This window comes from Lichenostomus cassidix, chromosome 1Aa (assembly GCF_008360975.1).
Source record: "Lichenostomus cassidix isolate B80296 chromosome 1Aa, HeHo_3.0, whole genome shotgun sequence".
NCBI classification, from domain to species: Eukaryota; Metazoa; Chordata; class Aves; order Passeriformes; family Meliphagidae; genus Lichenostomus; species Lichenostomus cassidix.
Window position 1 is genome coordinate 101,370 of NC_139480.1, and position 26,986 is coordinate 128,355.

Genomic DNA, 26,986 nt, shown 5'->3' on the forward strand with positions numbered 1-26,986 from the left:
TTCACCCAGGTGGTTGAGAGACAGAAGAGTGCAGGTGTAGTGTGCTGGGTTGTCTGAGTAGACGCAGCCTAAGCATGTGTTTTATGTGAAATGTTTATGTTTCATGGTCATAAGCAGAGGATTTAAGTGCTTCAGAGTGGAGTAGAACTGTTAATTGCTTACCTGTTCCCTTTTGCTTAGATCTAATAAGTGTATTGCTATTAATCCTGTAGTATAAAGATTTTCGTGGGCATTTTCTGTAGTTTAGAATGTCTGCCCCTTCATCACATGGAGAATATTCTTCTGTAGCTAGTTTTAAAAAATGGTTTAATTTCTGATATTAGAGAAACGTGTGATGTTAAAAAGCCTCACAAATCAGGGTAGTCATATAATAAATTATGTATTAGAATGTATTTAATAATCTAATTTGCCTTAGTTTATATAGTGAGCAGTCACGGACAGTTAGCCATTCCAAGTGGTTTGACACTTCCCATTCCTAAAGGCATCTTGTGCATATCTATGCAGAAATACGGAAAATAGTTACTTAACATAGGACAACTTCCTTTAAAGAAACAAACGAAATGTAAAGTTAAGAAATGAAGCAATGTAGTAGAAATAAGCATCTGATTAGGAGTCAAGAATGCAGTAGCATTCCAGTGTATTTTTAAAAAATAATTAATTAATTAAATTTATTAACCAGTAATACTGATACATTTACTGTCTTCTATTTCTATTCTTCCCACTTGTTTCCTTTTGCAATGTCAGAAAAATGAAAATACAAGTGGAGGGCACAGAGAGGAAGTGGAAGTACTGAAAGAGCAGCTCAGGGAGAAAGAGGATACTGTTCAGGACCTGAAGAAACAGCTGGCTCTAGCCAAAATGAATCTGAAAGATGCTGAAATCGAGTATGCAACACAGGTACAGAATTTTTTTTCTATTTATCAGTCTGTGTTTCCCACCTCACTTCTTAGACTCGTATGATAAAATAGAACAGTGCTTACACAGCTGGTCTTCAATTCCCTTACTTCAATTTTTTCAGTTTTGTTCCTCCTCAAATCACATAGGTCCATCAATTTCACTATCTTTGGTTCCTCCTTTAAATATTCTGTAAGTCTTTCACAATCCCCATATGATCTTCACCTGCCCCCCATCCTCTACCCCCAGGCCAGAACCACTCTTGGTGCAAGAGGTGCTCTGCAGGTAAGAGATGGTTTTCACTTATACCATTGGACAATGGGGCTGATGGCTCTCTGAGGAGGAGGGAAACAGTCCCTGGAAGGCCTGGATAGGGTGTCCCTTCCTCTGAGTCAGAATTTGGGTTCTTCCCTGTCTGCCCTTGCTGTTCTGTGATGGGCCTTGCAGTAGCTGGGGCGGTGTTCTGGGGCAGCCTGCCATTGCCTGTCTGTGTTCTGCTGTGGGTGTACAGAACAGCTGCTTATGACAGAATGTAACAGCTTTAATGCTACATTGTAGTTACTTATGGAAATATTTTTGTTAATACTCTAAATTGCAGGGTTAGCTTTTGAACTGTCAATTGGGCTGCCTCCCATGCAATTAAAACCCAAAAAGTTTTATGAACTGTTAATTATATAGTAATAATATATTTTATTGTTCTGCGTATTTTTAGATGAAATTCTATGCTTTTTGCTTTCTGGGATCTGAAATATTATCAGTTACTACACATATTAGTTGGATAAAGACACCAGGTAAAAATTCCATTTGACCAAGGTGACATATGGGATTGTCCAGCTGAAAACCTCATCGCACACACAATATGCTGGTGCATGTTGAAAGCAAGCCTGTGTGTCTGTCAGGTTCATAGCCTTGTTGGTTTGCATTTGTTTTGTGGCTTATATTTTCAGCTGAGCTCCCTGCAGGAAGTGATTCACGAGAAGGAAGCTCTCCTGGAAGAGCATGTGCACCAGCATCAAGCTGAATTGCTCAAGATGGTGGTCCAGTCAGATTTGGAAGTAGAGATGCAACAGGTATATTTGATACAATAATCATTTAATGGGAGGAGAAAGGAGAAGGAATTTTACCAGAAGCCACACTGAAAGAACAGTTCTCAGTACGGTAACTCAGAAGGGCTAAGAAGAAATATGCTTTGGTTGTTTGGAGTTTTTTGGAATGCTGGTTGGGACTTTGAGTCCTAGCCTAAATCTGCTGGTTTGCTATTACTTGAAGAGAAAGAACAGTTGAAAAAAGTATTAAATCATTGTGCTCCAGTTCCCTATTCATGAAGCCATGTGAGCTCCTCCTACTGTACGAGGGCTCCAGAACTGGTGCCAACAAAAATGAAGTAATTCAGGCTATTAAAGTAACTGTGTTACAAAAACTAGGTGTATGGATGAAACCTGGGGATCTAGACTTACATTAGCCTCCTCCGTTCTGGAATAGCCTTGTCTCTCTCACAGAACCTGCACGTTCTCCAGAGGAAGCTCGAGGAGCAGGAAGCCGCTCTGTTAGGACGAACTCAGGTGGTAGAACTGCTGCAGCAGGAGTTACAGACTGCTGAAAAACAAAACCAGGTACCTGGTCGTGCTTCTTATTGCTTTATTGTGTGTATGTGTGTGGGTGGGGCCTTTGTCAGTAGCTTAGAAATTACCAGATTAGGTTTTTATGGCACCAGGTCTCCGTAGTGAAATCAGCTGAGGCCTCCCTCAGGTCAGGCATTAGAGCTGCAAGTCGGTGTGCACAGCTTACAGCAGGTACAGCCAGACTGTGGGGTGCTACAGCTGCCTGCTCTAGTGATCCAGGTTGTGGGCAAGTGGACAGGGTCTACATCTATCCATGCCCATACTGCTGACTGTGCTTTCAAAGCCAAGTATACAAACCTTTGCCAGAAGCAGAAGTGCCTAACACAGTGCTGCTGTAACCTCAGTGTTCCTGGACTACAGTGTCCGGGCCAGATCAGAGCAGAAGCAGATATTCTTTGGTATGTCTTGCTGAGAACTTGCTTATATGGTGACACAACTTGTGGAGTGGGATTGGCTCTAACTTCATCGGTTTGGAGTGTGAAGAGGACAAGATTAAGTCTGTACATATATGACTCCTTGAGACAGGATTAAGTACACAACCTCTTAAAAAGTTGGTTTGCAGATAGAGGATGAGTGTATTTTTCGCTTTTCCAATATCTGATCTTCTAAAAATTCTCCATCCCTTTAGAAGAGACTTGCACTGAATCAGTTTCATGTTCGTAGGCTGCATGATCTCCAGCCAGTCTAATGCTGAACCTCACTTTGATCATTTTTACATGCTTGTGCTCCACATGGTTTTTTCTCCTGTGTGTCCCAGCCAGGGACAATGGTGGGTCCTCTTACTGCCGGGAAGAGGTAAAGAATCTCAGTGAGCTGACTTGTACTCACTACTGACTGCATTGCTCAGCAGGGTGTATCATGGGGTGGTGGCATGGATATCTTCATGACATGGTTGCTGGGCTCCCCTGACTCCTCCTTGATGTCTTTGACTTCCCTCATACATTCTGTGGTCTCAAGGAGACCTGGTATAATTACAAACTTGAGGCCGTGTGGCTGAAGCTTCTCTTCCTACCCATCAATTAAAAGGAGCTCCCCATCAGACCCCTGAAATTAGCTATGCTGACCATCCACAGATCCAGGAGGAGGAAGTTTGACAACAGGATTTTGGGCAACTTTAAGGTCTGTTTCTGTCTCTTGGTCACCTTTAATCTCTGGTAGTGTTGACCAGCCTTCTGAGATCTTTCTTAAAGCAGTGGGTACTGTGCAGAGCCCTCTGTTACCTCCAGATTCATATTTCAGCCTTCCTCTTTCACATACACACTTTTGTTCTGGTTTTTTGTTGGTTTTTTTAATTCTACTCTGTTGAATTTTCCATTGTTTGTTGTAGCTCTTCCTCCCCTTTTTGGAAGGCTTGCTTTCTTCTAAAAGAGAACTGGCCACTGTTCTACTGCTTCTTTCATCTAAATTCCCCTCCTCTAAATCAAGACTTACCTTTTCTTTACCACAATGATGAGGAGTTGTTTCTCCCAGCATTGCTTTCTTGCAAATTCAAAAGAGTGGGGCAGTTTCTTTCTAACAAATTGAAATTTCAGACATGTTTGTTTCCTCTTTTCTGCTACTCAGTTATTTTAAAAGGATTTAATGAAAACCTTAAAATATAATTTTGCTACTGGTACTTTGCTTTGTCAAGGTATTTAACTAGTTGAGAGATAAATTAATTTCTGTATCATTTTACAGAAACTCCTAGATCAGTGCCAGAAGATGGAAGTGGATCTAAGCTCCATGAGGGATGTGCTAGATGCGGAGAGACAAGGGTCTCGGGATCTCAGAGAGAAGATGGAGCTGGAACTAGCTGAGAGGAAGCTGTCTTCCCATCGCTTGCAGGAGGACGTGCAGCGTCTCTCAGAACAGCTGGAGGAGGCAAGAAGAGCACAAGCTGAGCTAGAGGTGAAGTATAAGGACCTGGAACAGGAACACAGGCTGGAAGTGGAAGAGAAAAACCAGCTGATCAGTTGTCTTACGGTGGCTGAGCAAGAGCTGCAATGTGGCCATGCTGCCTTCAGAGCTGAGAAGGACCAGCTGAAGCAGGACATTGGCCAGCTCCTGGTGCCATGTGTGCAACATGGAGCTACAATACACGGACCACTGGGTGAGCAAGCATGGCAGTTGGGTGGAGCAGGTTCTCAGGAGCCTAATTGGGTTGCCTTCTCTTTGGCTTTGTTTTTGTAATAGCTTATAAGAATGGCTTGGTATCACAATACCCAATTGCATAGGGACATAGGAGTGATGGTGGTGCTGTCTCAAACTAAGGGGGTCTAGTTCAATCCCACCATTCTGTCTTTGGCAGCTGCAAGAAGAGCTGGGGCAGCATATATGGTGCTTTCCCTGTGTACCGTCCCAGACTCTTGTCTTTTGAGGCTGATGGATTTCTTGAGCTGGATGTATTTCTTAATTGATTATACTGATTTGTTGAATTTTTTCTGTCAACTTATGTAAGTCCTTTTTTAGATGGGCCACATTCTTCACAGTCTGAATGTCTACTGAAATTATAGGTAAAACAACCAAGAAAGGTAAACTGTACCATTTTCTCCATAGACCTGTGTTGGAAATAAAGGCATTGATGTTGCCTCAAGCTCTTATTTCAAATTGATTTTCTTCCAGGTCCTTTATGGCCCAAAGCTGAAGCAGTGACTAAGAGATAAGGGATTTTGTATACAATGTGCATATGTGTAAAATGGATGTAGTTTGGCAAAAAAGACAAGAACACACATTAACTCTCCTTTTTCCCCCTCTGTCAGATGAACTTGTACAGAAATCTGAAGAATTTGTCTGCTGTCAGAATGAGCTGAAATCCCAGTCACAAGCGCAGCTCTCAAAACTGAAGCAGCAGGTGTGATATTTTCATATGATTCTCATTCGTTTTTCTGGTATATTTAGGAACCGAAGCCAAATTAAATGTGTAGGGGTTTTTTTTTATCATGCATTGCTTGAGAACGGCTTTTATTAGTTCTCTCAGCTGATGGGCAGGCATGTTACAACTATAGAAGCCTGGAAAGAAATAGAAGTCAATTGGAGTAATTTAAAAGTTGCCAATTGATTTTTTTTTTTTTAAGTTAACCAAATGATCAAAGACTAATATGTATTTATAAAAGGTATTAAAATTTATCTTTCTCCCCTCCATCCTGTTTAAACAGGATGAGTCACCTTCACAGGAAAATACAATAGATCAGGAGGACCAGAATGAGACTTCATTCCTACCCACAGAAAAATTGGAAAGACAGAAGACAGAAGGTTGTACGATTACCTTACCTATTTTAATACTCTTAAAATATTTAAGATTAATTCTAGAATTAGTTTGTACAAAGTAAGATATAGCTGAAGTGGTAGCTTTCCTTTGTACAAAACGCAGACAATTTGCAGGTGATACTTCTGGGGGTGTATTTCTGATAGCTTTTGCTGAAACAGTGAGGGGCCCATATATGTGCCGCATATAAAAATACCCAGACAGTTGCATTGGTTTTGAGTGTCTGGTCATGGAGACTGGTAGCAGCAATATTACAACTCTGTTGGAATTACACTATAAAACAATGGATTCCCTAATGTGTTTACTTTAGGGTCTGGTACATTATGACAGTAGGTGGTCTTGATTTTTGAGAAATTGATGCCTTTTGCTTCCTGTCATTCAAAGAAAGAAAATGTTTGTAAGAATCTTAGTGGGGAAATAATCCAAGAAACCAGATTCCTACAGTCCTAGAACATCTTCTTTCTCTTTTTTTGTTCCACGACCTCAGAGATGTACGTGTTTAATGGACTTCAAGACAGTGTTTAAAATCATGGCATGATTTGGAAGGAGCTCATAGATCATCTGGTCCATTCCCCATGCCCTAAGCAGGGACATCCTTCACTAGGTCAGGTTCCTCAGAGCCCCATCCAACTTGACCCTGAACATGTCCAATGATGGGGCAACTGGCAGCTTCTCTGGGCAGCGCAGAGTGAAGCAACCCTCTTAAAAGGCTGCAGTAAGAGCTCCCTTGAGCCTTTCTTCTCCAGACTGAGCAACCACAACTCTCTCAGCCTTTCTTCATGGGGAGCATGTTCCAACCCTCTGATCATTTTTGTGGTTTCCTCTGGACTCACTCCAATGAATCCACATCTGTCTTGTACAGGGGGACCCCAGAACTGTACACAGTGCACTAAGTGGGGTCTCAACAAAGTAAAGGAGAGGGTGAGAATTGTCTCCCTCAGCCGGCTGCCCACACCACTTTTGGTGCAGCCCAGGATATGATTTGCTTTCTGGGCTGCAGGCACATATTGCCAGCTCCTGTCCAATTTTCAGTTTACCAGAATCCCAAAGTCTTCCTCTGTAGCCTGTTTTCAATCCATTCCATAATACTTAGCAAATACAGTTTTGTATAATCAATTGTATGTAGAAAAGTGTTTAAAGGGGTACAGAAGAAAACCTTTTACTGTATGTTGATGGTATGTGTGTCCTCTCTGAATGCTCAGAAGTGAAAAGTACAGAAATTCGTGCCCCTAAGAGAACCGTTTAATTTGGTCCTGAATTTTATTTTGCATATATATTAACATATTTTTCATACCATCACTGGTAGTTAATTGTCGCTGTTGAGCCGCTAGCAGAGAAGTAGAAAGTAGAAAGGTTTCTTGCCAGGTTCTCAGGCAAGAAAAGAGCGCTTTATTATTTTGATTTCCATATATATAGACTTTTCACAGGTCACCCAGATTGGTCAGTCAAAAACCTCCCCCTAGGCCTAATTGGCCAAGCCTGAACTGCCCAAACATCGAGACCTTGTTTGCAAAAACATCCAAACTTTATCTTTGTTTATAAAACACAGCAAAATGTTCTCACGAGAGAGACCTGTGCTAGCCACAGTTAATGTGTTCACAGAAAAGGGGCCTGGTTTTTAATGCTTCTAAGTTGATATTTCTGGGGAAGACATAGTGTTCATTGCTTTACTAAAAAGTTGAGGCATCACCTAATAGCATTAACTAGAACTGAGATGAATTACACAATGTATTTTTCTTGTGCATTTATAACCATTTCTCATTTTATTTTTTCCAAATGAAATTTGTAATGTTTTGCTACAGTAGTTCCTTCCTCTCCTATATAAAAATGTTTCTTAAAACTTGAATCTCTATTATCTGTCTTTCAGTATGTCTGTATGACAACTGTTCTTTTCTAAAAGCTGCTTAAAACAGCATGTTGCTTGTGTGGTTTTCCTCTAAAAGAAACAAACTCACATTATCCAATGACAGTGTTACATACCTCCACTACATAAATGTTATTAACAGCCACATGTCCTTTCTCTAAAACTCCTGGAAGAATATCCTGTTACTGTCTAAAGCAGAGTCTTAATGTTCAAATAAATATATTGTGTTTGAATGTTTCAGAAATACCACATTTGCAACTTGTTCTCCAGGTGCCTCAGCAGGAAGCTGTGATGGTCACTGAAGATGCAAAACTGGTAATGATTAAGCAGCTGAAATAAGCTAAAACTAAATTAGGTCAAGGACTGACCTTAAAACAGCTAAGCTGTTGTGGTCTTTTTTATCAATCCTCTTTGGAAGGTTATTATTAGCTGGATTAACGGTGAAAGACAGAAATAGCTTCCAAATATTGCTTGCACTGTGTTCATAACAGACTGTGTTTCCCTTTGCTGGCTGTGTGGATTTCTTGTGTCCTTTATCCACCCAATCTGTATTTGTACTACTTTCTGCCTCTTGTGAGTTTTTCAGCAAAACCGTAGGCTAAACTGAGACAGGTCCCTGGAAATACATTTCCAAAGGCTCAGCTGTCAGTATATAAGATGTCCAGCTGCAGGTACAAGTGCAGTCAGGCTATGGTTGGGAAGAATGCAGGATTAGGAATCTGCTGCTTGGCTTTGCACTCAGCATGGGGAGGAAGATGACAGCCTTTGTGTATCTGTACTGAAGATTTGCTGTGGAACAGATTGTTGGCTTAGCTCAAGGTCTGGCTCTTTGTAGCCTGCTCTGCTGGCCCATCCTGTCCACAGGGGAAGGTTAATGCTGTGTTTTATCTAATACATTCCTCTCTGTCAGAGGGTTTGTATATTACTGTGGAGTATTAACATAAAAGTTGATATTTGGGACTCATTGGAACTGGAGAAACATTTTGAGTCATTCATCCTGCTTGACTCAGACCCTTACCTTCCAAATGCTTGTAGTCAAGCTATGAGTTGGTAGATCAGTGGGAATATGCACACACCCACACTCATAGTCTTTTCAAGGGCAAATACAAGCATTTGAGCTATTTTCTACTGCCCCTTTATAGACAGCAGAAAAAACAGGTCCTTTAGCATATGACTCACCTGGACCAAGGTGGATGTTGAAAATGCGTCAATGAAAACAACCCTGGAATTGTCCATCTCAATGTCTTCATTATGAAAAGAGTCCAACTAAATAGCTTGCATCTAAGTTTTTACACTTGGACAGCTGTTCCTACCATTTGTGCACCTCACCCATGGCTTTAGGCCAAGTTATGTGGTTATCCAAACCCACAATAAAGACATCTGGCAGTTAAAAGGTTCTTGTGGGGTTATTGATTCGTGTGTGTGGTGGAGCCTGGCAGAACTTTATTGGGAAGTCTCCAGGTTGTTTATCTGCTGGAGTATTAAGGCATATGCTGAGAGACACATGACTTCTCCCCTTCTCTGCTTGGGCATTCAGTGAAAGGTTATGACACTGCAGTTAGTCCCTTTGAAGTAGTGAAGATGGAAGAGAAATCATCTCAAGGTGGGAAGGAAGTTATTTAAATCATTGCATCCATTGATATGTTAACCTGGTGAGATATGTCTTAGTCTATTACTTAACGTCAGAACGAATCTCTCTTTTTTATTATTTATTTATTTATTTTCATTAGGCTTCAGAGTTGTGTTCAAAGTTGGGACTCATAGGTTTTACTTAGAGCTTGGCAGAGCAGTAGACAAGGGATCTGTCTTGTCATACCAGAATCCTGGCTCAAAACTCAGTGTTCTTTCTTCAACCCACAGAGTAAGAATGTTGGTGCAGAGTCAAAACTGCAAGACTTGAAGACTGTGGAAGCTCCAGCCTCTTATGTAGACCACTCTTCTGCTTCTACAGGTGAGGACACAGAATAAGGCATGGGACAAGAAAACTGGAAATTTGAGAAGTTTCAGGGACAAATCTTAAGATGATTTGGTGTCCCAGATTAGAGATAAAATTCTCTGGGTGGAGAGTGCTTTGAACTTTTGGATTTGCAAAGAGGAGCTTTGAGGTCAGAATCTAAAGATGATAATCTACAGAAGGCAGGAAAGATCTACATGCGGTAGAAGAGAACATCCTAATGGGGGATGGGTAGGATATACCATAAGAGAAGAAAGAAGTAGTTCCTAAGGTGAGAAAGAGAGAAGAGTTTGAAGGAGTGTGTTTGTAGATGGAAAGACTGATGCATAAGGCACAGAAGAGAATTAAGATAAAATTAAGAACTGTGTTTTTCTCTGCAAGCAAGTCAATTTCTTTTTGTGTCTGGAATGAGTTCCCCCCACATCCCACATGAAAAAAACCAGTCAAACCAATCTATTACCTGGTTAACTTGTCTCTTTGCTCTTCATTCTTCTGCGGGTGTCAGAAGTGATGTGTACAGGTGATGCCAGCATACAGTGAAGACAGGGAGTTGGCACAGAGGCATATTACAGATGCAGGGTCTGAATTGGTGGCCGGGGTTAAACCATGACAGGATGTTGGAATCAAACTCTGGGTTGTTTTAAAAGTGTGCTTGGTTTGCTGCTTTTTTTTGGCGGGGGGCGGTGGTCTTTTCTCACCTTCTGTACAAGCTCCAGTCCCATTTACTGTACCTTCCCTTTCCTACTGACTTTACCCACAAGTCATTGTGCTGATGGTGACAAGTGTACCTTTTATCACTAGGTGTGTCAGAAGAGCTGGTGAATTCTGAAGTGCAAAAGCCTTTTGATGACACTTTCGTGCTCTCTGAGGTACAAATGTCCAAAATCCTTTTGGTCTCAGTATTGTATACATTTGTAGATATGAAAACTTTAACTTAGTTTGAAAGCCCCGAAGAGTTGGCTTTTTTTAACCTCCTGTAACTTAAAGTGGTTGTTGCATCATGACAGCAGACTTTTTAAGAGTAGCGCTCCTCTAATGGCTCCCCATAAATTGTTTCTGCCCTCCAAACTGATGAACACCCTTTACAACACAGTGTGTTGACTTATTGGTGGGCTGTTAATCCAAGCTTTCTGGGGAAGATTTGTGACTGCTTTTCTTTTGTAATCTGTTTTGGGGAATGGGAAGAAACCTTAAGATAGTTATTTGGGAAAAGCTAAGAACTTTGTTCCAGGTGCTTTGTCTAGTGCTTTCACTTTGGACATGGACACAGATTGGAATATGGGCTTCTATCCTGCTTCTTTGCCGTGTTAAATGGACAGATAGAATAGGGGACCAAACCTCCTTATTCAAAGACTATGAATAGTATGCCATGAAAATGTGGCTGGATAAGTACACAAGCGCGCTTGTGAGAATTGCAGGAGAGCTTAAACACTTCGCAATCTTAAATGGCCAGTTACCACGCCCATCTGGAGGTGGTAATTGGGTGCAGATCCAGCTATCTTGTAATCAAGAGAGAAGGGGAAATAAAGGAATAGGAAGTTGCCCTTATGGTCTGATCCTAAAGCCAGAATCTTTCATGCTGCAACTTCAGAAACTGCAAGTACCAGCAGTGACCTGGGAAGTCACAGAATCACAGAATACTTGGGGTTGGAAGGGACCTCTGGATGTCACCTAGTCCACCCCCCACTGCCAAGGCAGGGTCCCCCTGTTATTAGCAAGGCTTTTATTTATTGCAGAAGCCAGCTTGAGAAAGCTACAAAAACTACAGAATGTGAAAACAGTGGCCAAAAGCGGCCCTTTCACAAGATTCAAAGGAAAAATGATACCTGCTATTTTCTTTCAGGCAAGAATAGATGGTTTTACCAGTGGAAGCAAGCAGTTTACTGAGGAAAGTTGTCCACTTGGAATTCTAGAATATATTGCTGCAGAGAAACAGAAAGAGCTGTCAGTTTTGCTGCTGGAACTGAAAGAAGCCCAAGAAGAAATAACTTTTCTGAAAAGCCAGCTCAAGGGCCCCAGTGCCCAAACTTCTACAGGCAGCCAAACAGAAGCTAACCAGCTGGAAGAGAATTCGCAGATACAGTGTCTGGAGAGGGAAGAGCAGAAGACTTCTGATACACAGAGTGTCTTGTTACTGAGAGAAACAGAAATGCAGCAAATTGGCTTGCTTCAGGAAAACAGAATCAGTCTCCAAGAAGAGCCTCAGGGAAGCCCTGTCCCCTGCAGAAGTAAGGTGGAGGCAATGCAAGAAGTTTCTACAGCAGATCCAGAGCCTGGCACCTCTCAATCTCAAGAAATTATAAAGTTACAAAACCAAATTACAGAACTGCAAATAATTCTGCAGAAATCAGAAGAATCCTTTAGGAAAGATCTAGGAGAAAAATGTGCAGAAATAAATAGGCTAAACCAGTTGGCTGAGGAATACAAAAAAAAAAGAGAGGATTCTGAGAGTATGTTTTGCGTTTTGACTGAAGAACAAGATCCACTCTTCTGTCAGGTGAAAGAATTTTCTACCATAACAGAACTGAAGGAGCAAGTGAAGCAACTGGAGGAAGACCTAGCTCTTTCAGAAAAGCAGAGACTGTCGGACAGTCAAAGCAGTCTTCTAAGAGAGCAAATCCAGAGCCTTAAAAATGAATTTAAATCCAAGGATATAAAAATTGAAGCTTTGCAAAAGGACTTGGATGAAGCGCAACTTCAGCTTTCTGACCAGGACACGCAACTGAAGGATCTGAGAAGCCAGCTTGAGACAAAGGAATGTGAAGTACTTGACCTAGGTCAACTTTTAAAGAAGAATACAGCAGAGATAGAAGAGCTTTCCAGTAGGTTAGCCTTAAAGGGACAGGAAGCAGCAAGCCTGGAACAGCTTGTTGCTGAGCACACCAGGTCTATAGAGAGCCTGCAACAAGTCTTGCTGGAAAAGGACCAACAGATGACAGAGATCAGTGTCAGCATGTCTGAGAAAATGGTCCTGCTGAATGAAGAGAAATTTTCTCTAGGAAATGAGCTGAAGAGTCTTAAGGAGCAGACAAGTCTATTATTAAAAGCCCAGGAAGAAAAAGAACAAAACATAGGAGCAAAAGATACGTGTCTGCAATGTGAGGCTTTGGCGCTGCAGAATGAGAAAGAAGCGGCGAGTAAAGAAAATGAGGAGCTAGTAATTCAAGTTGAACTTCTGAGAAAAGAAAATGAGCAAGTAAAGCGGAAGCTGCAAGCAGCACTTGTGAACAGGAAGGAGCTTCTGAAGAAGGTTACCAAATTGGAGAATGAGTTAGAACAACTGAGTAGAGAACAAGAATCAGAAACCTCAGTGCCTCAGGCAGCTGTAGGGGAAGAAAATATGAGAAACATAATCAGCAAAGAAGTGAGTCTTGAAAACCAGCCCCGTGAGGACTATTTAATTCAGCTGCTTTCTGAAAAGGAATCTGAGTTGCAGAGCATCCGGAGGGATCTGCAGGACAAAGAAACTACTGAAGCACGACTGCAGGCAGTGATTGAGGAAATGAGGCAAAACTTGCAAGGTAAGGCAAACACTGTTTCAATCAAAGATGAAATCATGGAATATCACACAATTCCTGACAAAGTGAATGAAACCAATGAAAGCCCAGAAGATGATGAAGAAAATGAAAAACATAGTTCAGAGGGTACAAATCTGGAAGAAAACCAAAATTCTGCTCTTAAAGAAAGGATTTTACTTCTGGAACAAGAAAAAGAACAACTTCAAAAAAAACTTAAAGAAGCTCTGGTGTCTCGCAAGGACACTATAAAAAAAGCTCAAGAAAAAGACAGGCATCACAGAGAACAACTGAAACAGCAGAAAGATGATTACAACATCCTGCAAGAACAATTTGATCAGCAAAGCAGAGAGAAGGACAGCATCCAAGCTCAGCTCAGACAGCTCCAAGAACAGAAGGGATCAGCAGAGAGTGGTTTTAGGAGTGAAGGTGGGTTGGATTCTTCATGCATGGAAGCCGAAGGTACAACAAATAACAAGCTTGTACAAGTTGCAGATGTTTCTGAGGAAGAGTTTAAAAAAGACCTTGACAAATTGCAAACGGAGAAAGAGAATTTGGAATGTAACATCAGCCATATGCAAAAGGAACTTGCTCACAAATCAGAATTGGTCTTTGATTTGCAACAGCGCATAGCGCAGTTGCTTGTGGAGATAGAAGGGCTAAAGAGAACCTCTGACCAAGCTGAAGCTAAGGGGGCAAGTATTCAGACAGAAACAGAGGAGAGTCAAGGAAAAATTTCTGGAGTGGCCAGTCTGGAAGACTTGAAAATCCTTGTGCAACAGAAGGATGAAGAAATGGAATTTCTTAACCAGCAGTTAAAGGAGAAAAGCGAAGCTCTCAATAATGTGCAGGCACAATTGCTGGAAAAAGAGGACTCAGTCAAAACACTGTGTAGTCAGTTGGAAGCTCAGGCTCTGGTGCATGAGGAACAAAGCAAGCGACTGCAAAGAGAGTCGCTTGAAATTCAGGAGAAGCAAGAGGACAATGCAGAAGCAGCTAAACAGAAAAATCAAATGCAGAGAAAGTTGCAAGCTGCACTTATCTCTAGAAAAGAGGCACTAAAGGAGAGCAAATCTTTAAAAGAGGAGCTGGCTAATGCTAAAACTACTATTGACAATCTTTCTGTCAAGCTGGCAAATATGGAAAGCCAAATATGTGACCATGTTAAAGAAACAGATACCTTAAAAGAACAGTTAGTGTGTCTCACTGGAGAGCGAGAAAAACTTATTGCAGAAGTTGATAAAGTACTTACAGAAAATCAGAATCTTGATGGATGCTGTAAAAACCTTACACTTACTCTGGACAGAGTTGTCCTAGAGAAAGAGAAGCTGGAGAAGGAAGTGGAATCACTGAAGTGTTTTCAAGCCACTGAGAGTTCTGAGTGGCAGGAGAAATACAAGGAGCTTCAGGGAGAATATGAAACTCTGCTGCAGTCATACGAGAATGTGAGTAATGAGGCTGAGCGAATTCAGCGTGTGTTGGAAACTGTTAGGCAGGAAAAGCAAGAAATTTTCATTCAGCTAAAAAGTGCTGAAGCAAAAAAAGTGGAAACAGATAAGCAGCTACAGGAAGCTGGAGAGGAAATTGATGGAATGAAGGAGAAAATGAGGAAATTTGCAAAATCAAAGCAACAAAAGATCCTGGAACTAGAGGAGGAGAATGAGAAGCTTAGAGCAGAGATGCATTTTACAGATGGAGAGCTACACAAGACTGGAGAGATGTTTGCAAACACTAGCCTGAAAGAAGAACTGGAGCGCTATAGGAGGGAATACCAGTCTCTTTCTACTCAACTTGAGACAGTAATGGCTGAAAAGGAGTCTCTTAATCAAGAGATCATGGACTTGAAGTGTCTTTTGCAGTTAACAGAATCTAAGCTGAAGGAAAGCAGAGAACTTGTAGACAAGTATGTCTCCCAGAAGACAACAGGGGAAGAAACAAATGAGGCAGTTTTCACACCACCACCAATGGAAAGGTCTGAAAATCAAGTGGATATAACTTTTAGACCAGAGTCTCCTACTGCAGAGCTGGAGCAAGAGGCATTTAAAAGTGATAAACTTTGTGAGGATCCTTGTATCTACAGACAGCAAATAATAGAGCTCACCAAGCAAATCACAGAGCTGGAAGATAATAGAAGGGCTTCAGAGCAACAGCTGGGTGACATGCGCATGTGTATTGAGACTTTAGCAGATGAGAAAAGGGTTTTGGAGCACCAAATGGAAGAGAAAGTCCATGAAGTGAATGCTTTGCAAGCTACAGTAACAAAGATGGAACAAATGGTCCAAACAGCCAAAGATGACCTGGTCAAAATGACAGCACTGAAGGATGCACTAGAGGCTGAAAAGGATGACTTGGAAGAAAGGCTAATGAATCAGCTGGCAGAACTTAATGGGAGTATTGGAAACTATCAGCAAGATGCAACGGACTTCCAAATCAAAAATGACCAACTGAAACATGAGCTTCAGAGTTTGCAGAGAATGATGCACGAACTGGAGGAGGAGAAAAGTCAGATGGCAAAGGAGAAAAACAAACCAAGTTCAGAAAAGCAAAAGGAATTTGTAGAAAAGCTTAAATACAATTGGAGAGGAGAAAGCATCACACATATAAAGGAGCTTCAAGAACTGCTGAAACAGAAACAACAGGAGATTAAGCAGCTGCAGAAGGATTGTATTAAAAGCCAGGAAAAGAACAGTAGTTTAGAAAGAACTGTTAAAGCCCTCGAGTTTCTGCAGAGTGAGACTCAGAAAGAGGTAGAAGCAGCCAAAGAAACTTCAGCTAAAGCAGTTGAAGACACCAAGAAAGCCCAGGCAGAGCTTGCTCTCTGCAGAGTAGTGTTGGATGACACTCAGAGTGAGGCAGCAAGGGCTCTAGCTGAGAGTGTCAAAGTGAAAGAAGAGTTGCAAGCAAACAAAGAGAAAATTAAAATTCAAATGAAGAAGAAGGATGAGGACTTCGAGAGAAGAATGGAACAGGAAAAAGACAAGCACTCAAAGGAAATCAAAAACATGGAAGAAAAGCTGGCAACATTGCAGAGGGAGAAAGACCATATGGAAAGAACAGTTGGTGATCTGCAAGACTCCTTGAAGATAAAGGATCAAGAAGCCAAGCAACTGGAAGGCAGTCTAAACAAAACACTAGCCCAGCTTGCAGCCTTCACCAAGAGCATGTCTTCCCTTCAGGATGATAGGGATAGAGTGATAGGTGAATCAAAAACATGGGAGAAAAGATTCACTGAAGCTATTCAAAAGAAGGAAGAAGAAATACGTTCAAAAGAGGAAACTTGTGTTGTGCTAAAAGACCAGATGAAACACATGACCATGCATGTGGAAGAACTTCAGACTCATATATCCAGGTAAAGAAGCTGTGTCAGGGGAGGTTTATCAGGAAAAGGTTACTTTGTGTTTGTTGTCTGCACAAGGACACAGGGTGATTAGCACGCTAAAATAGTCCTTCTTCATATCATTAGGGTCTGTGTTACATCTATTCTCTGTGACAAGCACTCACCATCTGATTACTATCTAGAGTCTTTCAAATTTCAGATTAATGAAAGAGTTTCTTTTGCGTGGAGTTGTTGCACTGAGAGGTCAAGAGAGCATTGGGATATATAATTCCAGTTTAATCCCAAAATAAATTTTGAGGGGAAGATGGAGCTATGGAAACGTATCAAAATGTACATCTGTATATTTTCAAGATTCAAAACCAAACCATTATTACATGAGTACAATAATTTTATAAAGTTTATATGCTGTATGTTTGCATGCTGGACCATGAAATGGGCATCAAAGGTATCAGAACAGCAATTTCATTGTGGGGTGGCGTGGGGTTGTTTTTATTGTTAACTACAATGGATGAGAGAAGTAATGTAACAAAAAGGAGATTATAGCATTCAGTGTGTAAGGGTCTCCATTTTTTTCAGTATTGACATGAAAACCTTAAAAAAAATATGCCTCTGGCACCACCCCTTTCAGTCAGTAGTACAGTCAGAACTTTAAAAGATACCTTGAATTTTAAATTAAGGGAAATTTCCAGCTTGCTTTCTTTTAAGTACAACAAATTCTGTGGCTTTTCTAAATTAGTATAAAAACAGTGTTAGTGTGGGTTTAGATAATGAGATATCTAAACCCACACTAATACTGTTTTTATACTAGTTTAGAAAAGCCACAGAATTTGTTGATTTTTGACCCACTTTACCTTTTCTGCTTTCAGGCTGGAATGCAGCAAGAAAGAATGGGAGGCTGACTGCAGGAAGGAGATTCAGCATCATCAAAAGACATGTGAAATGTTGCAGGAGGAAAAAAAAGAGCTTTTGACTCGGCTCGAGGGGTCTCAGGAACGGTACCGCAAGTCTCAGAATGAACAACAGGAACTGGAGTCAGAAATCAACAGCCTGAGAGAGCAGCTTGCTGACTTAGAGAATTCCTTCACCAAATGTGAGCTGGCCAGGGAAGAGCTGGAAACTGTGGTGAAGCAACAAGAGACCAGTATTCAGAATTTTAAACTCAACTGTGAACAGCTTGAAGCTGATCTGCAAGCTTCCAAGGACCTAACAAATAAGCTGCATGAGGAAACCAGTGCCAAAGATCAAAAGATCATGAGTTTGCTGTCTGCCAAAGAAGCAGCAGTGATGGCTGCTCTAGCTGAATTACAGCAGCAACATTCTGAAGAGATGAAAGAGTTGGAGCATAGGCTAAGTAAGGAGGAAGAAGATAAAAAAGCCTTGGAAAATGAGAAGAACAAATTTCTTGACAAACTTGATCATCTCACTGAAAAGATGAAGATAAGTAGTGAAGAAAGTAAGAAGCAAAAGGCACAACTGGACTCCTTCACCAAATCCATGTCATCTCTGCAGGACGACCGAGACCACATACTGAGGGACTACAAGCAGCTTGAGGAACGCCATCTTGTTATTAACTTGGAAAAAGACCAGCTAATTCAAGAGGCTGCTGCTGAAAACAACAAACTCAAGGAAGAAATGAGAAATCTCCATAGCCAGATGGATGACCTCAACTCTGAGAATGCCAAGCTGAATGCAGAGTTGGTGCAGTACAGAGATGACTTAAACCACGTGATTTCAATAAAGGACTCCCAACAGAAGCAACTTCTCAAAATGCAGCTTCAGCGGATCCAAGCTCTGGAAAATGACAAGGCAACCATAGAAATGCAGCTGAAAGAGTCTGAGCATACTCAGAACAATCTCAGGAAATGCATGGAAGCCTTGAGAGAGGATAAAGTCAGTATGTCTCAAGAGATTGAAACCCTTATGTCCTCTCTGTCCCGAGTGCAGAGTGAGATGGCAGCATTACATGACAGGAGTCCCCTTGTGGAGTGTCAAGCAAAACTGAAGGCCCGAGAGGAAGAGGTACAAGAACTGAGTCATAAGCTTTCCCTCTCCCAGAAAAGAATAGAGGAACTTGAAGGGGAACTAGAATGTGTTCAAAGGGATGCAGCCAAGAGAGTGGGAGAGGCTGAGGACAGGCTTCAGAAGGAATTGAAGCACCTGCATCATGATGCAGGGATAATGAGGAACGAAACAGAGACAGCAGAAGAGAGAGTAGCAGAGTTGGCACGGGACTTGATGGAAATGGAACAGAAATTGCTTGCAGTCACAGATGAAAACAAAGATCTCAGAGCTCAAATTCAGTCTTTTGGGAGGTCCATGAGCTCTCTTCAGGATAGCCGAGACCAGGCCAATGAAGAGCTTCATGTTTTGAAACAGAAATACTTTGCAGACTTAGAGGAGCAAAAGAGTCTAGTGCAGAATCTTCAGAAACAGATGGTTCAGCTACAAGAGGAGCAACATTCCACTGCCAGGGACCGAGATACAGTGAGGTGTGAGCTGACAGAACTGCAGAAGGCCATTGATGAAAGAGGTCTCTTGGCCCAGATTGAGAAACTTAATCAGCAGCTCAGAGCTAAAGATGATGAGCTTCTCCATTTGTCTTTGGAACTGGAAGGCTCTTCCAACCAAGTCAAATCTTTCTCCAAGGCTATGGCAAGCCTGCAGAATGAGCGAGACCGTCTGCTGACTGAATTGGACAAAACACGTAAGATTGAAGAAGTGAAACAACAAGCAGGAGGGAACACTTCCACCACTTCTTCGGAAGTGCAGAGTCTGAAGAAGGCACTGTCCTCCTTGCAGAGTGACAGAGACAGAGTAGTAAGTCCTTGTTTTCTCTTTCTGCTCTTAAAGCAACACAGGAGATTTGGATCTTCAAGTCCTAAAATTCAGCACACTTAAATCTGGTAATTGCAATGTGATGCATAGATCATTGTCTTTGCAAAATCACAGAATAGTTGAGATTCAAAGGGTCTTCTGGAGATCTTCTAGTCCAACCCTCCTGCACAAACAAGGTCCGCTGGAATAGGTTGCTCTGGACAGTGTCCTGTTGGATTTTTAATATCTCCATTGGTAAATATTCCACAACTTCTCTGGCCAACCTGTTTTTTTCATGTATCTGGAAATGGTTTCCAGAATTAGTTGTTTGCTCACTTTCCCAGGGATAGAGATGAGGCTGACCAGACTGCAGGTTCCCAGTTTCTCTCTGTTGCATTTCTTGTAGGTAGGGATGACATTTGCTTTCTTCTCTTGGGTCACCATGGCCTTTCAAAGGTAATGGAGTTGCCTCCCAATAACCTTAGCATTTGTGGGCATACTCCATCTGATCCCATGGATCTGGTATGGGCCATCTATGTTATTTTCTCTGACGCAGAGGCTGTGATTTCACTGTTGACTTCCCAGAGTGGTTTCTCTGTTAGGTTGGTTTAAAAGATGAAATCATGGAAATAAGTTCCCTGTTAAGCTGCTTAGTTCACAGGTCATGTATTTGATTTGCCTTAGATTTCTAAAAGAGATTAGAGCAAAGTCTTGAGTTTCCTCCTCCTTTGGCAGCTGATTTTCGAGGCAGGTACAAGACATTGCAGATTCCTTTTGACGTCCTTGCCTGCACACTGGATGTGCCTGTGTTTGTATAGTCTCTGGCACAGTGCAGCCCAGCAAGCTTCAGAGTTCTCACTGCTGGTCAGAAGACAGACTTTGACAGTTTCATCCCACTGCCACTCCTTAAGTACTTTCCCCGTCTCCAGAGTCAGCCACATCTTTTTGTCTTCAAAAACAACTGCAGTGATGCATGTCTAAGAACAACTTATTTCTAATAACAGCCTGACTGGAATTAGAGAGCCATAAGGATTTTACTTCATCAGTTTCCTGGTTTACAGTAAATACCAACTTCAGGAGTTACACTGAACCACTTCTGTGTCACTTTGTTTTCCTCTAAATAAGATAATTAATACTGTAGCCTGGAGTCTTTTTGTCAATGTATGTCACATCTTCATGGGAGGGCTCAAAACTCACTGCCCTCATTAACAGTGGAATTCCGTGAGGGTTTTTTTCTGAACAGTTTTTGGTACACTGCTGTATTTGATGATTCAGTTTCTAGTTTCTCTGTCATCTGAATGTGACCCCTTTTCCCTCCAGATGCCACAGTGAGAAATGCTCTTAAACAGTTCTAAGTAATAAACCTAGATACTTGCTCAGCTGTCACACACTGATGTTTCCTTTAATTCCAGGTAAGAGAGCTGAAGAATCTGCAGCAGCAATACATCCTGGTCGGGGTGGAAGCTGCTGAGAATTCTCGCTTAAAGGCACAACTGCAGGAGTGGGAGCAAGAGGCAGACAAACAGCTCCGTCTGCAAGAACAATTGAAGCAAGAAGGAGTTGTGTACCAGCAGGAGCTCCAACAGCTCAGGTGAACTGTCTTGTCTGTTCCCTGCCTCAGCGATGATGCAAATGAGTTTGTTTCTCTCAAAGAGCAGTTGCAGGCAGGGCTGGGAACCTCAGCCTGGACTGTGCCAGGCGCCACTGAGGCACCCTGCCCTGGCCAGGAGTGGGCCACATGCCCTGGCCAGGAGGAGGGCACATGTGTCCCTCCTTCAGCTTCTGTCTCAGAATTACAGCCCAGCAGGTTGGAGGACAATGCCTGTGTGAAATAAATCAATGACTTTTTAGTTTTTATTTCCTTCAGCTAGTGGCGGTCAGTAACATCTGCTGGAGATTGTTTCTTGTATTGGATCTTATGTATATGATCACAGTACTCTCCATTCCAAGCTGTTGTGAACACCCTTTATTATCCCATTAATATAATAGTTTAGAACATACTCATTTTGTATGCCTGTCTAATCCTTTGTTTCCCTTGTTCTATGTCTTCTAGGTTTTTTTAAAATCTCTAATTCAAGTCCAGTAAAATTGTCTTCACCAGCTGGACTAAAACTAGTCAGACAAATATGCTCTTTTCTAAAAACAGGGGGAAATGCATTCAGGTATTTCAGAGATCCATTTAAGAATGCCTGAAGCTGGAATGAAAACAGATGGGATTTTCTTTGTGGAAAGGTCTATGGCTTATCTTTGTCCAGAGTGATATAAAAACTTGCAGTTCTCTCCCTGCCCCCTGCCACCAATCTGACCCTCAAACTAACACTTCAGATCTCATTAAGTTTGAAGCATCTTTAAAATTTTGTTTATCCTGACAAGAGAACAGGAGATTTATTTCCTAAGTAGCTTTTAGCCTGTACATGAAGTGACGGCCTCAGGTTAGTGTGGTGAGATCAGTGCTGTGGGTCTGGTGGACATGTGGCCGTGCAAAGAAATTGTGACAGGGATGAGTGGCATTGCTGGTGACTTCCTTGACAAAACTCTGTACAGCAAGATCAAAATAATGTCCAAGAACACAGAAAGTGTGAGTACGGAGCAATCTGAAGGGTTCAACCAAATGCAGAAGACTTCCTTAAACCTGCTTTTAAGGTTCCTGTACTTAAGTGGGTTGTTTTGGCTTAGCTCAGATATAAAACTTCATATATAGCATAGGGTGATGATCGAATCACCCTTCGCTCAGTCTTAGCTGGATACCTGGACATCATAAGTGACACTGGTAATTTCCTTGTAATTTCCCTTGTTTTGTGCTGGGCAGACAGGAGAAGACCGCCTGGGAAAAGCAGAGCAGCAGCATGAAGGAGCAGTATCTGATGGCCATAGCAGAGAAGGACAAGCAGCTGAGCCATTTACAAAGGATCACACAGGAAATGAGGCTGCCCTTCAGCAAGTCTCAAACCATAGAAGAACAGCACCAAAGCAAGGTGGGTGGAAAGATACAGATTCTTTACTGCATGGAAATGTGAGGCTTGAAACTCAGCCAGAAGAGTGTGTGTTGCCTGTATCCAGCTCCTACCAACTGCAGTATTGGATGTGGTTGTGAGGCCTCTGAAAATAATACCAGTAATCTAACTTGCATCATTCAAAAGTTTTAGAAATTATGGCATACCCCTAAGTGCTCTTCCTTAAGTTCCCAGTGTTTCAAGAAAGAGGGTAAAAGAGACAGGGTTTCCTGGGCACCTTGGGTCCTATGGAGCAGCACAGAACTTCTCAAGTGTGTATTCTGGCAGTTTTAGAATTGTCTTCTTGCATTGTCTTTGAATCTAAGATTTTCTGGCTTAGTTCTCATTTTAATGTCACATCTTAATTTAAAAGATTTCTATTGAATTTTTCTTGCTGTTTTTACTGTAACAGGGATCTACAATCCTGATTCAAGCCCAGAGAGGCTGAGGCTTGAACACTGCACCTTCTCTCTTATTCCCCCTGTATACAGTCCTAAAAGTAGAGTGGAATATGTTTGGTATTTTGCTTGTCTAGGGAAGGCTGCATGCACAGTGCAGTGCATCAGAGTCAAGAGAGAACTCTTCCACTCATGTCTGCAGTGGTTCCAGTGGTTTAGGTCAGTTGACGGGGTAGGAAATCACCCTTATCCCTTTGATACACCCATGCATATATGCAAAGAAAAAGCTCGAACAATGTTCATGTGATGCCTTCCAGGAGGAATCTACAGTGCTGGCCTTCTGGTCTTTGTTGATTAGAGCAATGTGAACATTGCTTTGGGGATTTGTTTGTTTGTTCTTTCTTACTGATGTGCTTTTTTTTTCCCCTGTATTGTAAACATCTTTAAGACAACCTTTGAGAAGGACCCACTATATGTCCAAGTTTGGTGATCTTTCCTAAGATCCTAACTGTTTGGATTTTCAGATTGCTTTTAGGATATTTTATTTCCCATTTGCTCTTTTGCCTGAGCAGATCAAGTTACAGGTCTAGGAATAATGTTGGGTTTGACCTTGGAATACTGAAAAGAGAGGACTAACACGAGAGTGAGTTGTCACATGTGCAGTATATTTTTCATTGTTCTTTCTTGGCAGATTTCTCCAGAGCTCCTGAAAGGGGACTTTTCAAGACTAGAAACAGAGATGAAACACCTCCAGGCTCAGCTGAGTGACAGTCTGAAAGAACTGCACCAGAAAGAGCTCAGAATTCAGCAGTTAAACAGCAAAGTACTGACCCATGTCTTGTACTTCTTTGCAGTCAGGGATGAAGAATGGGGGGAGGGTTAGGCTGGAATAGCACTCAGGAAGCAGGAACGAATCTGTCCTTGTGGGTATTCAATGAAGTAACACAAAATCAGGAATATATCTCTCAAAAAAGCAGTGTTAGAATCACACCGATTGATTCCCTGTTGCAGAATGGGGCTTGCACAGCACTAGAGCCCATCCTTCATCTCCCGCACTGCTCTCCTTCAGTGAGTAACTGGAGAGAGAAACCATGAATGGGACAGCTGTTCTGTGTGGACCAGAGGGATATCCAGGCCCCATGCAGATCCTGTCCAGCACGCTCAGTGACGGGGTCTGAATCAGCAGCTTTTCTGCTGCTGAAATTTAGTGCCCTTTCTCCCAGGTGACCAAAGGGAGAAAGGAGGAGGGAAGAGGACACGGGAGGAAAGAAAGAGATGAGAGAAGGGGAGAGGCAGGGAGGGAGGACAAATGGAGGGAACAGTGGGGGAAAGAAGTTGGGTGAGGGGAGATGAAGACCGGACAAAGGGGCCAGAGAGTGAGACCAGAAAGTTGTTTACAGGTTCCATGTCTATTGTTGGGAGCACCTTCTAGCTTCCTGCTTTCTGGGCTGCTGAAGGAAGTCGCTCCTTGGGAAGTCAAGCTTGTCATCTTCGCTTCTGCCTGACACACGTCTTGCATTTTAGTGCAGAATCACAATCAGTCAGTTCCCACACTGAAATGGAAGACCCAGAATTTATCCATCTTCAGGAAGAGTTGTGTTCAAGGAGAAAGAATATAAAGTCACAATTTGGTGATGATATTTCTGAAAGGTTTAGGTCAATCTCAGCACTTTAGAAATCTTGTTCTGGACATGTAGTATTCTGTCATCACTTTGATATTTTGAGACTCCTGTTCAGAAGCCTTTGCCACAAGCTACTCTTGGAGATTATAACTGGTCTTTGGGCCTTAGTGACAGGTAGCATGGCAGTTATATGTTCTCAAGAGAACTCTTATCCTCAGTTATACAGAGAACAATTTTGCTTTCACAAAATCAGTTTCTTCACTTGCCAATTGTGTTTTCTTCTCAGCTATCTCAGGTCTTTGAAGAGAAAAATGCCCTCTCACTCCAGCTGCGTGGGAGCAGTCGGAGCACCTGTGAGAGCCATCAGCGCTACAGCGAGGTCCTGAACCGCTGCCTGGTGCTTGAGAGGCAGCTCAAGGAGCTGCAGGCTGCAGACAAGAGCATGGTAAGGGGATTGGGCTTGGTGCACAGCAGGGAAAAGCTCATTTCAAGTATCTCTGCTAACTGTCCAGTATTGAGGTGGCTGTGTGTCCTCTTCATTCAGTGCAGTCTGCAGTACATTCCTGTGTTCTTTCAGGAGCTCTTTGCAACAGATGCTGCTCCAGGAGCACCCCAAGAAAAGAATGAGCCGCAGAGAGGTAGTTACACACCTGAACTGCAGGAGCTGCAGCTGAGGTAAAGAAAGTCTGAGAAAACAGGGGGTGGGGGTGTTGATCCTGGTGGAGGTCTTGAGCTGAGTGATGAGGCTGTTGATTCTACTCTGTACCATTGTGTTGGGAAAACTGTCCCACACTAGGATCTTGTGGACTTGGAGGAACTGTTGTATGCATTTAGTAGCTGTCATTAGTTATCTCTTTGGATCAGAGCTTCAAAAAAACACAGTGACAACATGCAGCAGCAAGGCCAGCCAAACTAGCATCTTGGATCATTCAGTAGCTGCTGAAGTATAGCAATGGTCCTGGTCTCAAGGCTGTAGCCTGAGAGTGTCTGGAATTGAGATGTAGCACAGGGTTCCTTGTACCCTTCTGAAACTATGATCTAGCACATGATTCCTTATACCCTTTCAAAATAATTTTCAGAAGGTGGAACCATGGATGACAGACTCCTTCCTGATGTGAAACAGAAACTTCAAGAGATTTATCTTCTCTCATGTTTTCCAAATAATTTAAATATAGGAAAGATGACTAAGTCTTCTGTGTGAGCTGGGAGGTAATTTGAGTCTGTTCACACACTGCATCAGTGAATACAACAGAAACACAATAGTCAATTAATTAGGCTTTTTTTGGCATATGCTTTGTTATTTTCTGACAGGTTGTCTGAAACAGAACATTTACATAGCAGCACAAAGGAGGATATGAAGTATTTGGAGGAGCAGCTGGAGGAAGAACGGGACCGTCGTCTTGCTGCAGAGGAGGCGCTTTTTGCAGCACAGGATCAGATCAGGAGGTGAGGCAGCTTGAGCAAACAAACACTGTGAGCATAGAAGTGTAGTGGTTCTGGCTCTGTTTTTAATTTGCATTTCATCACATCCTTCTGTCAAATGGCACTGGTGGCATAGAGACAACTACCCTGTCTGTCACAGAAGCACAGAAAGGTTGAGGTTGGAAGGGGCCTCCAGAGATCATCTGGCCCAATTCCCTGGGCAACTGGTACAGTGCTCAGTCACTCTTGCTGTAAAAAAGTGTTTCCCAGAGTTCAGGAGATTCAGTTCCTTCAATTCTAGACAGATAGAATGAGACAAATGACTAGACATTAGGTCAAATTCTGTCTAGAAATTAGATGCCAACTTTCTCAATTAGTTAACTACTGGAAAATATAGTTTGGAGACTGGGAATTGCATGCAGGCAGAAGAGGAGTTCTCTTGCTTCCAGGGGATTTGTCTCCTCAGTAAGCCCCTGTCATGCATGAAACAGTTTTGACTTGAAGAATGTCACTCATTTTTAATGTACTGCCAATTAACATAAACTTCTCATTAATTTGGTTATTGAGAAATAATTAAACACCTAGAGGACTTTTGTCCACCTTTCCCAGGCTCAGCTTCAGCCTAGACCCATTTCCTGCCCCCTCCCCAACATCCAGCCTAGTTCCATCTCCTGCCCACTCCCTAGTATCCAGCACCGTGGCCTTCACTGCACTGCGTATCTCGGGGCACTGGACAGATGCCCTGAGAATCAGCAGAGCAAAGGCAGCTGACCTGGACTAGATGTTGGGATTAGGATGCAGTGAGTAGCAGGTTCAAAATGCTTGATTCTCCTCATTGGCTATGGAGCGGGTTTTAGCACATGACCTGATTGTAGGCACTTGTGCTGTGCATTTCCTGGTAGTTCAAATAACTGGAGTTATGGACTAGTGGAGTCTTTTACATGAAAACAATGGCTTTCTTCTGACACACTTGCTGATTCAGCAAAAAATAATGGTCTGTATGGAAGAAATCTGGATGAAGTTCTCATGTAATTGCTACACAGGGACAACTGTAACTCCTTCTGGCATAAAAGTCTATAAAAGCCTCCTGCAGCTGATCTCACTAATGAATGGTAGCCCCCAGATGTGACTGCTGCCTCTGTCACTAGAAAATAGTCAGCAAGAACGAGCACTATTGCAGCCAGAGTTGGCTTCCAAAACAATTTCACAGAATTTAAAACATGCAGTTGTATCGTCTGCCCTGGCTTCTTTCAAGTCACACTATGAAATTTCACTTGAAAGGAGGAAGGACTCCTGCTAGTTGGGTC

General features: G+C 42.2%; 1 protein-coding gene across 2 annotated transcripts in view; it reads left to right on the forward strand.

Annotated features, from left to right (window-relative positions):
* The window catches only part of GOLGB1 (golgin B1), a 36,173-nt gene that overhangs the window by 6,819 nt on the left and 2,368 nt on the right, over nucleotides 1-26,986 (forward strand). The window contains exons 5-21 of one of the 2 annotated variants that reach the window (XM_085080334.1): nucleotides 745-897; nucleotides 1,842-1,964; nucleotides 2,394-2,507; nucleotides 4,194-4,605; nucleotides 5,255-5,346; nucleotides 5,651-5,747; nucleotides 7,866-7,939; nucleotides 9,485-9,575; nucleotides 10,380-10,447; nucleotides 11,422-16,442; nucleotides 17,297-19,247; nucleotides 20,657-20,835; nucleotides 22,054-22,219; nucleotides 23,327-23,458; nucleotides 24,544-24,702; nucleotides 24,835-24,932; nucleotides 25,569-25,703. In XM_085080334.1, the coding sequence (XP_084936460.1) occupies nucleotides 745-897; nucleotides 1,842-1,964; nucleotides 2,394-2,507; nucleotides 4,194-4,605; nucleotides 5,255-5,346; nucleotides 5,651-5,747; nucleotides 7,866-7,939; nucleotides 9,485-9,575; nucleotides 10,380-10,447; nucleotides 11,422-16,442; nucleotides 17,297-19,247; nucleotides 20,657-20,835; nucleotides 22,054-22,219; nucleotides 23,327-23,458; nucleotides 24,544-24,702; nucleotides 24,835-24,932; nucleotides 25,569-25,703 (9,065 nt within the window). The remainder of the gene's footprint in view (nucleotides 1-744; nucleotides 898-1,841; nucleotides 1,965-2,393; nucleotides 2,508-4,193; nucleotides 4,606-5,254; nucleotides 5,347-5,650; nucleotides 5,748-7,865; nucleotides 7,940-9,484; nucleotides 9,576-10,379; nucleotides 10,448-11,421; nucleotides 16,443-17,296; nucleotides 19,248-20,656; nucleotides 20,836-22,053; nucleotides 22,220-23,326; nucleotides 23,459-24,543; nucleotides 24,703-24,834; nucleotides 24,933-25,568; nucleotides 25,704-26,986) is intronic. The other variant, XM_085080341.1, reaches the window with a different exon arrangement.